Source organism: Pseudorasbora parva, chromosome 21 (genome assembly GCF_024679245.1).
Source record: "Pseudorasbora parva isolate DD20220531a chromosome 21, ASM2467924v1, whole genome shotgun sequence".
Lineage (NCBI taxonomy): Eukaryota > Metazoa > Chordata > Actinopteri > Cypriniformes > Gobionidae > Pseudorasbora > Pseudorasbora parva.
In genome coordinates this window covers 41205463-41222665 of record NC_090192.1, presented here as the reverse complement: position 1 = coordinate 41222665, position 17203 = coordinate 41205463, and the positions used below count along the sequence as shown (strand labels likewise).

General features: G+C 40.2%; 1 protein-coding gene across 3 annotated transcripts in view; it reads right to left on the bottom strand.

The window, feature by feature from the left end:
- pdzd7b (PDZ domain containing 7b) overlaps positions 1–17203 on the bottom strand; it is a 56258-nt gene that overhangs the window by 25884 nt on the left and 13171 nt on the right. For 2 of the 3 annotated variants that reach the window (XM_067430168.1, XM_067430169.1), the window contains exons 9-16: positions 11322–11474; positions 8999–9111; positions 8613–8704; positions 6129–6220; positions 5980–6036; positions 4181–4705; positions 2074–2174; positions 793–957 (exon numbers count right to left, since the gene is read on the bottom strand). In XM_067430168.1, coding sequence (XP_067286269.1) covers positions 814–957; positions 2074–2174; positions 4181–4705; positions 5980–6036; positions 6129–6220; positions 8613–8704; positions 8999–9111; positions 11322–11474 — 1277 coding nt within the window. In that variant the 3' untranslated portion in view covers positions 793–813. The remainder of the gene's footprint in view (positions 1–792; positions 958–2073; positions 2175–4180; positions 4706–5979; positions 6037–6128; positions 6221–8612; positions 8705–8998; positions 9112–11321; positions 11475–17203) is intronic. The other variant, XM_067430170.1, reaches the window with a different exon arrangement.

Sequence of the window (17203 nt, the reverse complement as noted above, 5' to 3'; positions counted from 1 at the left end):
AAATGCAAACTCCGAGAGCTCTCCACAAGACATGTTTGATTACCATCTGGATGCTCAAAATTGATCGGGAGAATGCACGCTTATTGTACACGCAAGTTATTCATCGCGCTAAACTAATGCTTGCTGCATTGTAACACACACACACAGCCAAACACACATCACGCGGAGATCGCGCGTGCCTCATACAAAACCATTCAGTAGCGCAGAAATGTATTGTCAACACTGTTCTGTGATTTATCAATAAAATAGCTTAGAAACTGAAGTTCTAGCATATATTTCTTGATAACTAAAACTCACAGCTTCACTATTAGTAGAGAGATGCTGGCAGGTAGAATTAATTCACACGCAATCACTCACTAATGCATTCATGCAATCTTTATTGTGCTACTTTATCTGTATCTTATTCAGAACGAGCAGAAATCTGTGAGAAATATACGACCACAAGACAAAAGAACTGATACAAAAGCTGGAGCAATAACCTTATGCTATGCTTAATAACTATTCTTGTGTCATTGTAAAGTGATTGTGCAGCCGCTGTAGTGAGATGGGCTGTGTGTCGATGTGTTTAGGGCCTTTATGGGTCTTGTGAGTGGGAATGGACTGAATGCCAATGGAGGCCGATCTGAAGCCTTTCTCAGCTTTCCACTAAAATATCTTCATCTGTGTTCTGAAGATGAACGAAGGTCTGACAGGTGTCCAACCACATGAGGGCGAGTCATTAATTATATATTTTTCATTTTTGGGTGAACTAACCCTTTAAGATGATTTGGTTGTGTGTGGTGAAATACATACGGTAAGGCATCGTGTGTGTGGTCAGGAGACTCTGGGCACTTTAACCACGAGCTCCATGGGGTTGATGTTCTTGTTGCTGAAGGCCTGCCGGATGATTTCCACTGCGTCCTGATGGGTCACGGCCTGCAGAGAGACGCCATCCACCGAAACCAGCTCAAAACCAGCCTGAGACACAGAACAGACCCATTCAGCAAGAGCTCGACCACACATGCTGCCAATGGTCAACATGGCTTCCTCAGTTACCTGCAGAGCATCATCATTACTATTAGTCGTAATACTGAGTGTGGCAAGCAGCGGGGCGAGGGACCGCGAGAGCGGGCCGGTGATGAGTGGTTATGAGTACCAGCTGCACGACACACCGGTCTCATCTCGTGGCCAAATGACGGGAGCATAAAAGGAGGAGCAAAGGCAGCGGAAGACAAGAGAGGACCAGGCCTGGATTTTATGTTATGTTTTGTTTACGTTTTATTAGGTGTGTGTGGGCAGTCGTCCATGAGGGGCTGCCCGCGTTTTATTATGTGTGTGTATGGGCGGGCAGTCGTCCGTGAGGGGCTGCTCGCGGTTTCTTATGTGTGTGTATGGGCGGGCAGTCGTCCGTGAGGGGCTGCTCGCGGTTTATTATGTGTGTGTATGGGCGGGCAGTCGTCCGTGAGGGGCTGCTCGCGGTTTCTTATGTGTGTGTATGGGCGGGCAGTCGTCCGTGAGGGGCTGCTCGCGGTTTATTATGTGTGTGTATGGGCGGGCAGTCGTCCGTGAGGGGCTGCTCGCGGTTTACTTTCGTTTTGTTTATTTTGAAATAAAAGTTGTTAAACGTTCGCCGGTTCCCGCCTCCTTCCTTCCATCAACGAACCCCGTTACATTGGTGCCGAAACCCTGGAGGAAGGAGGGACGCGCTGTCGGAGAGCCCTCGCTGCTGAGGGGGATCGCGGTGCTGAGGAGTTCGGGCAGCGCGGATGAGGAAAGACCGCGAGTGGCTGCCCGAGGCGGTGGTGCTGGAGCGAGACGAGACCGGTGTGTCGCGCAGCTGGTACTCATTACCACTCGTCACCGGCCCGCTCTCGCGGTCCCTCGCCCGCTGCTTGCCACACTGAGGTGCAAATTGTATTTGTCAGACTAAAGTATAAATTGCAAGTTATTACTATTTACACACATTGCAAAGAACTACTTTATGTGGTGTAAATAAACAACATGGTTTGCAGTGGACTTTATAAATAGCATCTACAGCTATTTCCACTTAGTGTAATTAGCAATTATCGCTAAGATAATAATATGATATTTTACCTGCAGAGCATCATTAGTCGACGCGGCTCCTCCTGGAAAAATCCTCTCGATCTTCACCATTGGCTGCACCCTGGACTCAGATCCTCCGGATATACTGATCCCTGATCACAACACACACTCACACACATTAGACTACACACATTAAAGTAGCAACACATCTTCATATTCGATGGATTAGCTGCCATCCAATCCATCGGTTGTTAATTAGATTTGTAGAATTAATTGGAGGATAAAGTTATGACATTTTTTTTTTTTTTTTAAATACTAGGCCAATTTAAAATATATTTAACCATGCATGTTTGAATCGTTGACAAGATGATCAATAACATGCATTTAGAAAACAAATGCCAGCTATAAAAGGGTCACTTATAATTTTTCATGGTGATCATTTACGTTTTCTATTGTTTTTTTTTTTTGCTGCCAGCTGCGTTTATGCACAAATGATGTAATTTATGTAACTTTATTAAAATACACTTAATTAAAATCCAAGGACCCTGATAAGGCTTTCTGGAGATATGCATCATTTGTTTTGCAAACTATTTACATTAAATTACTCTGGGACACTTTCCGCCTGTATCTGGCCCACAACATTTATCACTTTTAGCAGTGTTTTAGTGTAACTTTAAGGGGTTTCCTGTAAAATGACAGCACAATTGTGCATTTAGAGAGCACTGTGTGTGTAAGGGAAGCTTTTCAGTTCAAGTGGGTCAAAAAAAGATTTAAACAAAGTTTTCCCCACTCAATAATAACAACAGTATCTTACTATAGTATTTTTGACATCAAATTATAGCATTTTTTCATTGTACAATAAACTCTCACACTGCAAAAAATGCTTTTCTTACTCAGTATTTTTGTCTTGTTTCTAGTCCAAACATCTAAAAATTCTTAAAACTAGTATTTACTAGACAAGCAAAAGTAATTTTCTTGTTTTAGGAAAAATAACTAAAAATGAAGAGAGTTTTTGCTTAAAATAAGATAAATAATCTGCCAATGGGGTGAGAAAAATAATCTTAATTCAAACAGAAAACAACATTATTTTTCTCACCCCATTGGCAGATTATTTATCTTATTTTAAGCAAAAACTCTCTTCATTTAGAGTTATTTTTCCCAAATCAAGACAATAACTTTTGCTTGTCTAGTAAATGTTTCTTACTGTAAGAAGTTTTAGATATTTTGAAACAAGACAAAAATACTAAGAAATGCATTTCTTTGCAGTGCATCTCAAAAGATCAAGGAAAAGTTGATTCCTAATATGACCCCCTTAAAGTCGGCCTGAAAAGGATATTGCCCTCGTCTTTTGTTTCCGCATATCCGAGTGAAACGCAAACAAGAACAGATGTAGGGGCGGGGCTTGCTCGTGTCTGTGGGGATTTGATTAGATGGCTGTGGTTTGCTATTGGCTGATCTCATGTGAGTGACACGTGGCCCCGCCCTCATCATCAGAGATGAGATGAAGTTATTCTGACTCAAGATTATAAACAAATAATGATAAACTATTCTGAGTTATTAAAGATTACAAGGCATTAGGGCTGTGCAATATTGAAGAAAAATGCGTTATGCAATATCTTGTTAAATAATGCGATATTTGATATTGCTATTAGTGTGTAAAATCTACTTCAATTAAATAAATACAAAATTATTTAAAAACTGAGAATTAAACCACTTGTGTTTCAAATTCTTTCTGGGAAAAGAAAGCATTGCTACAACTTCTGAAAGTGACCAGCAGTGTTGTTCACTTTTCGGTGTGTGTGTGTGTGTGTGTGTGTGTGTGTGTGTGTCAGACAGCGTGAGACTGCAAGTTATTGCTTATCGCAAATTATTGTGTTTAATAACTCTTTTTAACATCAAGCAAGTCCCATAAGTGCCCAGTCTATTCTCTGCTATGCGTCGACCAAAAACGGACACTTTTTACAAGTAACCTATTAAAATTCAGATATTGCATGTCGTTGCGATATGCATATTGCGATATGTACATTTGCGATATTTCGATAATTTCAATATATTGCACAGCCCTACAAGGCAATATGCACTGAAAAATCACTTTTAATAAATAAGGCATAAATAAGCATTAATACATTGAAAAGAAGTGAAAAACAAAAGTGAATACCGAGAGACTGCTTGGTTTTGCTGATGTGGACTGTGGTGAGCTCAAACTCAGACTCAATCGAGACATCATTGGTGCGTTTCTCACACAGCCGCAGTTGCTCAGACTGTCCTGCGGGTGTCACTGTCGAACTGTGGCACTTCTTCAGGGAACCAAAGACCTGAGAGAGCAGCGGCCTCTTGTGGCGAGGCAGGTCCACTACAGTAAACTGCACATCTGCTCCATCTGATTTACTCCGCGAATGCCCATTCCTGACCGAAGCGCTTCCACTTTGGCAATGAACAGATCCCGTCTCATCAGAGACAGTTTGGGAAAAGTCTGTATGTGTGTTCTCTGCTAGTAGCCAATTGGGAAGGAGCGCAGAATGAAATGAGGATGAAAATGAGTCTGAATGACTGCAAGTGTCCACAGGAACGTCCTGTAATGTGTCTTGATAGCAGGACAGACGGAGCTGCTCCAGACCTTCTAGAAGATGATTGTGTCTCTCCATGTCTTCTACTGCATTCAGCTCAAATACATCATAGACATCTGAGGCAGAGAGAGATGCAACATTTGGATTAATGTGTGTTGCAAAAAATGCTCTTCTTACTTTGTATTTTTGTCTTGTTTCTAGTCCAAACATCTAAAAATTCTTAAAACAAGAAGTATTTACTAGACAAGGAAAAATTATTGTCTTGTTTTGGGAAAAATAACTCTAAATGAAGAGAGTTTTTGCTTAAAATAAGATAAATAATCTGCCAATGGGGTGAGAAAAATAATCTTGTTTTCTGTTGAATTAAGATTACTTTTCTCACCCCATTGGCAGATTATTGATCTTATTTTAAGCAAAAACTCTCTTCATTTAGAGTTATTTTTCCCTAAAACAAAACAATAATTTTTACTTGTCTAGTAAATGTTTCTTAATGTAAGAATTTTTAGATGTTTGGACTAGAAACAAGACAAAAATACTTAGTAAGAAATGCATTTTTTGCTGAGCAATTGGTTAATTCAGTAAGCTGATTTTGGGTGCTATCAGTGTATCGGTGTGTATGTAAACTAGGGCTGTCAAAATTCGGATATTCCCTCTAAAACAAACACGAATATTCGAACTATTCGAACATCTGGTTGCGCATTTTGTCAATGACACGCATTACGCCAATAACAGGACAAATTAATACAAAGAGACATAACTACTTGATTAGGTTGTCTATTTAAGTTTAAACATATTTGACAACGTATTACTTACACAAAAACAAGTAAAAGAACAAGTAAATCAACTAATGGCCAAGACTGCAGACCTCTCTGCGCATAATGGTTTTAATGAACAAACTCAGAGCTGACCAAGAGTTTTGGTCAAGCAATTTAACTTTTGTCCCAAATATAGCAGGCTTCATTCAGTGATTGAAACTAATATTATTAATATTAAAGTAAGTTATTGAGCGCTCCGAGCGAGCTCTGCTGTGGTAAACATGGAACTTTTCCTTGAGATGAAACGGTAAATAATCACACCAGTGGAAGCAGTGCATTTATCCTTTATTCCTGTAAAGCTCTTCGGTCAGTACAGTAGCCTACACTTTGATAATGCTTTAATAATTTAATAATTTTTTCTGCAATTTCGTTAATCGCAGAAATCAAAGGGACCTAGTTTAATGCCATGAAATGAATTTAACACTTTCTCAGACCTTTTTAAGGCCTTAAATTGTGGACGGTCAAATTAAGACTTTAACACCCGCAGAAACCACGTGCTGACTGGAAAGTTATAATGGTGTAAAGGTACAGTAGGTGGAGTTATTGGGGGATATAACAGGAAAACGTATGCTCACCTGGTGCAGGTTTGATGAGGTGGCGTCTGGGAGGAGAGTGGAGAGGAGAACTTCTGCCTAAATTAAACACACAAGAACAAAAGAATAAAGGGTCTGCAAGCAACTAGGAACCATTGTGCATTAATATTTGAAGACTTGATTTGATTTACGTGAGCGACTCTTCAGAATGTCATAAGCTTCCTCTTCAAACTGAGAGACTGTGCTGTTGAAGAGCGGAAGATCACTGGAGGACAGAAGCGTTCTGAGAGAAGAGACACACCAAACGACAGTAACTTCTGTGTTATCAAATACAGCAAAAGAAGAATATCATAGATTATATATACACAGATTAGGCATAACATCGTCTTTCGGATGAGACGTTAAACCGAGGTCGTGACTCTCTGTGGTCGTTAAAAATAGGCCTGTCAAGATAACAAATTTTGCTGGACGATAATATTGTCGTTCTGAGACCATTTTCATCTAAAATAATATTAATGGCATTAAAATATGATCAATAAATATGTTTATTGATCTTTGAACCTTTTCAAAGATCAATAAACTTTTATTTCTAAAGACTATTTAACACTAAAAATGGAAAACATTTTAAATATCCACAATAAATGAACAAAACAATAAAAGCATGGACTCTCAGTCTGTTTAAAAAAATGCATTTAAATAAGTACCAAAAACAATAAATAAAACGGATGAAAACTGCAGCGGATGATTGTGTTTAAGGAGCATATTAGGGGCGGCGGTTCTCAAAACACACAGTTCGGTTCGTACCACGGTTTTAGGGTCACGGTTTTCCATTCTGTACGGTTCTTGTTTTTTTCTTTCTTTTAATCCAGAAATGTACTTCAGCATATGATATATTAATTATCCACAATTTAGGATACAGTATTAAAAAATAAATGGTTATATCATAGCCTAATCATGCACAAACTGAGCTTGACCATCTCTGAGGAAAGGGATATTTTGATACAGCGAGAGAGAAGACATCGATGACATGCTTTTCATTTATTTGGCAAAAGGAGAATGTGTATTGCTATCTCTACAGGAACTCATGACTCGTTTATACACGACGTGTCCGCTCGAGCGCGAGGGTGCGCGCTGCAAAAATGACGCTGACGCGGAGTGCGCGAGACACCATTTCGCTTGCCGTTGTGCACGTCAAATTCCGTAACTTTGCGTGTGGCTCCGCAACCGAAGACCCATGAGTTCCAGACGAATCTGCTGGCCGAGAATGACGTCTCATCATGCCGCACCCGCCTGCGCGTCGAGTATAAACACCTGCCCAAACGGACGAGGCGCGCGCAAGTCAACGAGAGAGACGAGGAAAACAAAAAAGCATGCAAATGACAATTATCGCGGCCGAAAAAATTATTGAACTCATTTTTTTTAAGTGTGATTAATTAATTTATCGACTATCGCGACAGGCCTAGTTTAAAAAATCCCAAATTTGCCCACTGGCCCCTGTCCATCATGGCCTCCTAATAATCCCCATAATGATTGGCTTCATCATTCGGTCTCCTCCACCATAAGCTGGTGTGTGGTGAGCGTTCTGCCGCAAAATGGCTGCCGTCGCATCATCCAGGTGGTGCTGCACATTGGTGGTGGTTGAGGAGATTCCCCCCTTCTATATGTAAAGCGCTTTAAGTGCCTAGAAAAGTGCTATATACATGTAATGAATTATAATTATTAACATCATGACCAACGTCCTAATATTGTGTTGGTCCGCTTTTTGCTGACCCGTCATGGTCTCAGCAATGCTTAGGTAGGTGGAGCGTGTCAAAGTAACATCCACATGGATGGAGGACCCAAGGTTTCCCAGCAGAACATTGGCCAAAGCATCACACTGCCTCCGCCGGCTCGCCTTCTTCCCATAGTGCATCCTGGGGCCATGTGTTCCTCAGGTAAGCCACACACACACACCCGGCCATCCACGTGGTGTAGAAGAACACGTGATTCCTCAGACCAGGCCACCTTCTTCCATTGCTCCGTGGTCCAGTTCTGATGCTCACGGGCCACTGTTGGTGCTTTCGGCGGGGTCAGGGATCAGAGGTCACCCTATGCCGCCCCATACGCCTCAAACGGAGCTGCTCTGTGTATTCTGACAGCTTTCTATCAGAACCAGCATTAACTTCTGGAGCAGTTTGAGCTCCAGTAGCTCGTCTGTTTGATCGGACCCCACGGGCCAGCCTTCGCTCCCCACGGTCATCAATGAGCCTTGGCCGCCCATGACCCTGTGGCCGATTCTCCACTGGTCCTTCCTTGGAGCACTTTTGATAGATACTGACCACTGCAGACCGGGAACAGCCCACAAGAGCTGCAGTTTTGGAGATGCTCTGACCCAGTCGTCTAGCCGTCACAATCTGGCCAAACTCGCTCAAATCCTTACGCTTGCCCATTTCTCCTGCTTCACACACATCAACTCTGAGGACTAAATGTTCACTTGCTGCCTAATATATCCCACCCACTAACAGGAGCCGTGATGAAGAGATAATTATTCACCTGACATAACATTATACCTGATTGGTGTATCTATCGGTACAATATGTCACATGACTAAAGATGTGACGTCGTTTTCGTAATTATTAGTAACCCTCTGCTATGTGGCTGCTTTTGTTTGTTTATACGTCATCTTTCGATCTCACCTGATCTCTCTGAGCAGCAGCAGCTTTTCTGGCGTGTTGAGGATGGCCAGGAGCGAGTCGACGAGCATCTGCAGCCCTCGCTCTGTTAAATACTGTCAGAACAGCAGATGATTATGTCCATAAGAAAAATAATTCTTAAAACAACATTATTTTTCTCACCCCATTGGCAGATTATTTATCTTATTTTAAGCAAAAACTCTCTTCATTTTGAGTTATTTTTCCCAAAACAAGACGATTACTTTTGCTTGTCTAGTAAATACTTCTTGTTTTAAGAATTTCTAGATGTTTGGACTAGAAACAAGACAAAAATACTGAGTAAGAGAAGAGTATTTTGCAGTGCTTGAATTATGTGAGATCATGCGGGTGGGAGGCTGTGTGTCTCTTACCCTCTTACAGAGTCCCATGAGCACGTCCACATCTTCATCCTCCAGCAATCTGACAGCCATTTCTCGCACCTGATTCAGGGCGTCCTGCTCAGAGAAATCACCACTATACTGGCCTGTAGAAACATTCAGTACGTCCAGTTTAAATCAGACGTATTTTACATCGCAAAAAATGCTTTCCTTACTCAGTATTTTTGTCTTGTTTCTAGTCCAAACATCTAAACATTCTTAAAACAAGAAGTATTTACTAGACAAGTAAAAGTAATTGTCTTGTTTTGGGAAAAATAACTCTAAATGAAGAGAGTTTTTGCTTAAAATAAGATAAATAATCTGCCAATGGGGTGAGAAAAATAATCTTGTTTTCTGTTTGAATTAAGATTATTTTTCTCACCCCATTGGCAGATTATTTATCTTATTTTAAGCAAAAACTCTCTTCATTTTGAGTTATTTTTCCCAAAACCAGACAATAATTTTTACCGGTCAAGTAAATGCGTCTTAATGTAAGATTTTTTAGATGTTTGGACTAGAAACAAGACAAAAATACTAAGTAAGAAGAGCATTTTTTGCATTGTATATTGTAAAGCATATACTTAGGTGAGCGTAATTACTATATCCACATATGAGTTTTGAATTTGTGCATAAAAAGTACTAAAGTACGCTTTGGGCTTAACAATGAGATACTCTTAATGTCACGATTCATCAGCATGAGTGTACATGATCACCACCAGAGGGCACTCCAACCCGGACTGTCATAGACTACATTACCCATAATTCTTTGCTCGGACTTATTAGCACTCACTGTTTACACCTGTGTCTCCTTACCTCATTACCTCAGCCTATATAAACCTTGTTCACTCTTTCATGGCTAGCCCTGCGTCCCTAATTCGCCTACTTATACTACGTCCTAAAAGTATATACTCGTTTTGTGAAGAAAAAGTGCATACTTTTGAGTGTGTTGCAGAAGAGTGTGCAAGCTTTGGGCTACTTCATCATCTTTAACGGACTCTATTGCTTAGTTACGAGCATCCCATAACCGTTTAAACTTGCCTGTCAATCATCACACAGTTAAAATCCTCCACATTCAGTTTAATCTCCTGCCGTATGGGAGAGAAATGTAGCCGCTCGTTGATCTGTCGTGTGTGTGTCTTTAATGCAGAGACTCTCCTCATGTGTTTGCCGTTTAAATATAATGATGCGTTTAAAAGTTAATGTCCAAACATGTCATTACAAAAGTGCTCAATGCTGCTGCAGGTGAAATATAATGTGGACAACACTGAATAAATATATTTTAGTCAGGCTAAATACTGATAATTGATCACTCAAACCCCTTTATCTAAACCTCTACTTAACTGTCGGACTCGCACATCTGCCATGTTTGTAGTTTTTTAACACTTGTTAGCCGTGTTTGTAGTTCTAATCGAACCCTCGTCCAACTCGCAATGGGTTGTGGGTAATATCAGTCGTTAGAGTGCACGTCGATCCACACTTCGAATTCTGACCGGAAATAGTAAACCATCATCCGGGTATCTTTGGGATACTCTTTTCAGTGGGGCGGCAGTGGCTCAGTGGTTCATGTAGATTGTCTACAAACCAGAAGGTTGGTGGTTCGATCCCCGGTTCCATCTGTCGAAGTGTCCATGAGCAAGACACCTAACCCCAGCTGCTCCCGACGAGCTGGATGGTGCCTTACATGGCTGACATCGCCGTCGGTGTATGAATGGGTGAATGTGAGGCGATATGTAAAGCGCTTTGGATGGCCATAGGGTCTGTTGAAAGCGCTATATAAATGCAATCCATTTACCATTTCAGCATACTACGATTTAGGACATACTAATTCTATTTTCGAATGCTATTTAGTATGGATAGTGTGCGAATTGGGACGAAGGGTAAGTCTTTTGTAACTGAACTGATCTGAGACGCAAAGAATTATGGGTAATGTAGAATAACAGTCCGGGTTGGAGTGCCCTCTGGTGGTGATATTCTTTTAAATGAAGAGCGTTTGGAAAAACTGCATCAACTGCTTGGAATGAGATTCAAAGATCATTGAAACTTGGTGTATTTAATTCAATCAGTGAGTTTCAGCTATATCTTAATCGAACATTACAAACGATCCGCACTTGTTCTTAATTTTGTTTTCTTGCTGGAAATGTGTTGTGTTGATTGTTTCATGTGTTTAATTTTACTTTGTTGTTTTTTATTTCGTTAGGGCTCAGTTGTAAATGAAATATCGATCTCAATGTGATTTTATTCCCTGGTTAAATAAGGGTATAATAAATGAATAAAATCACAGGCACTCAGACTGATGAATCGTGACACTTAATATTACCCAGAATGCTCTCTGAGCGACAGGGGGATCTGGAGCGTGATCTGGAGGATTCTCGCTTCCGGAAAAGGCCAAAGAAAGTTTTGGAGCGTTGCAGCGGACTGTGTCCCTCTTCTCCTCTTTCCGTCTGCTTTCTCTTCTGTTTCTTTTCCTCTTCTGTGACAAAAAACTGTTAGCATTATTGCCACTAAAAAATTCAAAATCACGCAGGAACTTGTATAATAAATTAGATCATAAGCCAGCATTGCATCTGTAGGGCCTTATGATTTCCACGATTAATTTACTGTACAACACGGAATTTGTAACATTTTTGATGAATAAATAAAATGATTACACTTAAATGTTATGTAGACGTCGGTAGATATTAAACCGCAAGAGATTCAGGTGAGATCAAGGTGCAATGTGTAGTATTTTATAGATAGAAATGCAATATAATATACATAACTGTGTTTTTCAGTGGCGTATATGAACCGAGTTTATTACCTTAGAATGAGCTGTTTCTATCTACACACACTAGGGATGGCTCGATACCACAATTCTGGCTTCGGTACGGTACCACAATCTAATACCGAAGTACCGATATTAAACCGATACCACACGGCCTGATATTAGCGCGGGTATATTGCACGCGAATGAGCACAATTATGCAAGTTTTGAGTTTATAAAGTGGGAAATTACCACAAATGTTTATGTAAGTTATGTAATCTCTCAAAATTAGCAAATTGCTTCTGGTTTCAAAAGACGTCGCACTACACTAAAGAAATCTGCATAATCCGATTCAACATTTCACGCTCGTCTCGGGATGGATAACGGAAATCATTTAAGCGATTTTATAGCATTTCATAATAACAGTTACAGGAGATATGAGCTCATAACAACGACACACACACACACACGCCTGTAACTTAGAGCAAGCACATTACAAATTAGGGCTGCACGATATTGGAAAAAAAAATTACATTGCGATATTTTTTCCCCCAACGATATATATTGCGATATTGAGAGCCATCAATCCAGGCTAAAGTCAATAATTACCATTCCATGATATTAATAATTTCAGTAATAAGCAAGCTTCATTACAAGTGACAAAAAGAAATGTTGGAAAGTATGTGCAAACATGAAACTAAACCTCCAGTAGGTGGCAGCAGGTGGCCGTCTGAATGAGTGAGTCACTGACTACGTTTACATGGACAACAATACTCTGATATTAATCTGATTAAGACAATACTCTGATTAAGAGGCTACCATGTAGACAGCAATTTCTAATTACCATAATCTGATTAAAGTCATAATCTAACTACACATAAATCGGATTAAGACATGTGGAGTATGCCTATTTTAGTCGCATTATCAGAGACATGTACACACCTTAATCTAACTATTAATGTCGTGTCGGAGATTTCACCGCATTTTGTGACAGGACACATAACGTTACGCACAACAGGGGAGTGCAGAGGGGAGGCTTTGTGGGTTGGAGCCTCTGCCCTTTTTGAAAATTAATCAAATGTGCCCCTTTCAACAATCATCGATAATATTGTGGCCAATAAAACAAAATTGGAATTATACTTAATATAACAACGTGTACAAAACAGTAACAAATGGTGGAAAAGTCGCGTTTATCTTTTACGGATCTGTCAGTCTGAAAAGTCGTTGCCATAACGCGTTGCTATGGGCGGTGTGTGTTTTACTTGACTGTTCATTCTGAACACTGAGTCCTCTCTCTATATTTTTATTTTTGTTGTAATTATTATGCTCATTGTAAAAGTAAAATACAATAAGTTTGTATCTGTAATCGCAAACCAGATGGGTCATTCAGTGAACGCCTGTGGCTCGACGGCAGGAAAAACAATCCAAACAGTCATGATTTTTAAACCTTTTTCATCATTAATCAAAGCTATTATTCTAAATGTAGGCTGTCAATAAGGAGGAAAGAGGGGTAGCGTCTCATCAAAAAAAAAAAAAAAAGAGGCAATACATAATATTAAAAAAAATAAATCAACGTAAATGTAGATATAAAACATTATAAAAACGCATGTTTTGTTATACTTCTTAATGTAAAGTAACACTGTCCAACAGCGACACCCGCAGGTGAAGTTAGCGCGTTTACTGAGCCCATAAAATTAACACACCTGCCAAAGTCACGCTATGATTGGATGTTGGAGAACGTAGCGTGGCATGGGGACGTAATGACGTGCCATAATCGATCTATGTTCTATCACATGTAAAACGGGAACATGAACGGAGTACTCTAAAAGCAACTCATGTAAACACCTTAATCAGAATATTGTCTTATTTAGAATAAGGTCAATAATTAGATTACTGCTGTCCATGTAAACGTAGTCACTGAGTCGTTCATTTTCACTGCTGAAATAGAACAACAACACTAAATATTGCATGTATAATGTAAGTGACTAAGTGAATGTTAATCAGTTGTTTATGGAGCTGTCATATGAAATCAGTGTCATTTTCAGTCGTGATGGTATTCAGGAAAACGCTCTAGTGTTGTGATTTCTCCTGGAGAGGCTGCACGAGCGTGAACAGCGCGACCTTATTATCATCAGTTCATTATATATTATTATCCACAATCGATCGCCACTTACACTAAACTAATGCACAAACATTCTTGCATTTTAGTGATTCGCTAGTTATTTTTTGTTTTAATCCGGCTCTTGTCCGTCAGTCAAGTAAAATTATCTTTCACTTGTCCCTTCAAAACGCCCACATGTCCCAGACAAGCGTTAATGTCGAGCCCTGCTCTGTATTCGTCGTATAGAGCTTTGTGGTGCCGTTTTAAGTGATCAGACAAATTGGTGGTGTTTTCTTGTTTTGTGGCCACAAGACACTCCATGCAAAGTGCCTCTTTTTGTTCAGCATCCTCCTTTATGTAGCCGAAATAGTCCCAAAAAGATGATTTCTGGTACAAACCTTTTTTTCCCCTCTTCGGATCCTCTTCGTCGCGCATTTTAGCAGTGAATGTTTGGCCGTGAGCGGTGAGCAGCGGCACAGCGAACCAATCACTGAGCAGGCTCACGGAACGTACATGTCACTCCAGCAATAAACTCATGTTCGCATGTTCCGGCGATGTGACTATCGCGCACACGCACCTCGCGATGTCGATGTTAAAACAGAATATCGTTCAGCCCTAATACAAATTAAAGGGGGGGTGAAACACTCAGTTTCAGTCAGTGTCGTGTCAATCTTGAGTACCTATAGAGTAGCATTGCATCCTGCATATCTCCGAAAAGACTTTATTTTTTTAATAATTATATAAGAAAGATGCGCTGTTCCGAGTCTTTCCGAAAAAAGCCGAGCGGGTGGGGGCGTGTCGTGTGAGCGGAGCTAAATAATGACGTGTGCGCGCCGCTGCTATTGTGTTGAGTCGAGTGCGTCGTAAAGCTGTGTCATCCCTAACAGCGGGAAAAAAACTTTATTCAAAATAAAAATATGGCTTTTAATCAGATACAGCCATACATCTATGATCCGGAATCAGACCCAGAGGCTGCAGTTGAACAGGAGCAGCAGCAAAAACGACTAGAGCAGGACGTCTGTATGTGGTACAAGTTATACACTAACTATATAATATGCTTAGCGGCTTGTGTTATTTACATATTTATACTTGAATTATATCGTCGTATTTTTGTCTTTGAAGGTGTACATGTGGGAAGTGCAGTTGTGCACGTGTGTTTGTGTGTTTACGCGTGGTTTGTGTAGACAATTGTAGTAAGCGGACTGGTTTTGCACGGCAGGCTAGTGTTTACATAGAAAGACACGGAATAGTAGCGCATTTGAATGAAGAAGCGCGCTTATTTAGTTCAACATATTTCCCCACTCTTTGTGTATTGTTGTTTGGAGTGCTTTTACAATACACAAACATAAAGTTACACATATAGTGGCCAGCTAAACCAATGTACACGCACTACACATCGCATGCTCCATTGATCAATTAACTATACGTGATCATGTTTGGGCTACTTGATGAGCATTGGCAAAAACACAGACATTTGAAGCAGTCTCACTCACCGCCTGCGGTTCTAACGTTGAGACCTTTATCGTTGGGACTGCTCCATCCTTCAGCATTAGGCGATCGGGAAAATCCGGCGTCGAGCTGGGCCTTGTTTATGAAACAGTCGGCACCGAAATGCAGCGAACGGACATAAACCTTTGCGCAACTCAGTTGCTGATCCGGAAAAGCAAATTCCATCCACTGTTGCCTTAACGCGGGGTTTTGGGGAATCTGTGCAGGACTGTCTTGGTCTGGCAACCAAAAACGCACTTTTTTGGTGACATTGTTAATTTCTTGAAGTCACATCACCTGTGCAGCGCAGCCTACGAGCGCTTTGATGGGCGTAGCCTGTTGCTTTCTCTCTCTCTCTCTCTCTCTCTCTCTCTCTCTCTCTCTCTCTCACGCGCTTCCGGTAGAATTGTCCGTAAGGCCCATACAAGGAAATTCCGCCCCCACTAACGTCAAAGGGGACGCATGATCGCAAAAAACTTGCCGAAACTTATGACTAACCGGAAGTAGTATTTTTGACAAAGAAAAACTCCCATCATACGTCCACCTTAACTTTTGAAACTTTGTCCATGTTTAGTATGGGATTCCAAGTCTTTAACAGTGTAAAAAGATCAGTATGCATGAAACAGCATTTCACCCCCCCTTTAAGTTTCATTAAACAGTCAAATACACAGAATTATGTAAAAATGTCCGTCTTTAGTGAGTATTCACATACTCGTGATACAACGTGAATGTAAATACTGCAATAGTAGAGATCTAAATGTCATTAGTTGAAACGAAAGCTGGAGATTTTTTGATATTCGATCTTATGTTAGACTGTGTGTGTGCGTTGATCAGTGTTAAAAGAAAATAGATGTCTAAATGAGATTGATTCACTGACCTGTTAATTTCATAAATCTTAAAGTCAGGATAGTGACAGATGCTTGGCTAGGTTTGATGGTTCTTCATCAGTTTTATAAGCAAAGTAATCACAAATTTCCCTTCTACTCCTCTCTTTATTCATTCGTTTTCGGGATCTTGAGTGAGATTCAACAGCTTTATCCATTTTGTCCGTCTGTTGTCGTCACATTTGCCGGTTGTTTCGGGTCAGTTTGTGTAGCGTGAACTTGTGAACTTTGGAAATGCAGCATATACCGGAATGTGCAAAATCATGATATCGTACCGTTTTAAATAAAATATATACCTGTATTTTTCCAGTACCGGTATACCGCGCATCCCTACTACACACACGCGGGTCCCTTACAGTGAACTCGCCATTTTGTGCCTCCATGTTTCTACAGTGGCCCTAAAGAGACAAACTTTTCTACAGAGCTCTAGCGTCTCTCTCTGTCATATAGGTAGGTAGACGCCATATTGGCTGCTGGGCTCTGAGATTTGCGGCGGCCATTTTGAACCAGTCGTACCATCGCAGGTAGGGATTACTTTTCACAAGTAAGATTTAACATTACTATACTGAAATCGTAGCTAGCAATGTTAGCTAGGCTATATATCTCCCTCCCTCAACTCAAGTGTTTTCCACATAACTTAAGTTACTATTCAGAGAATAAAATAATCTTGTTTAGTCTTTGAATTAAGATTATTTTCTCACCCCATTATTAGATTATTTTGCTTATTTTAAGCAAAAACTCTCTTCATTTTTTCCCAAAACAATACAATAACTTTTGCTTGTCTAGTAAATATTTCTTGTTTTAAGAATTTTTAGATGTTTGGACTAGAAACAAGACAAAAAAGAAAGAAAGGCTTTTTTTTCAGTGTGTTTTTTTTATGATTTTGATTACACATGCTTTTGGATTTCTAAAATTGAATTCAACCGTTAAAATGGAGTCCAAAAAACATTAAAACCTATATAAAAAATACAGCAAAAAATGACCAA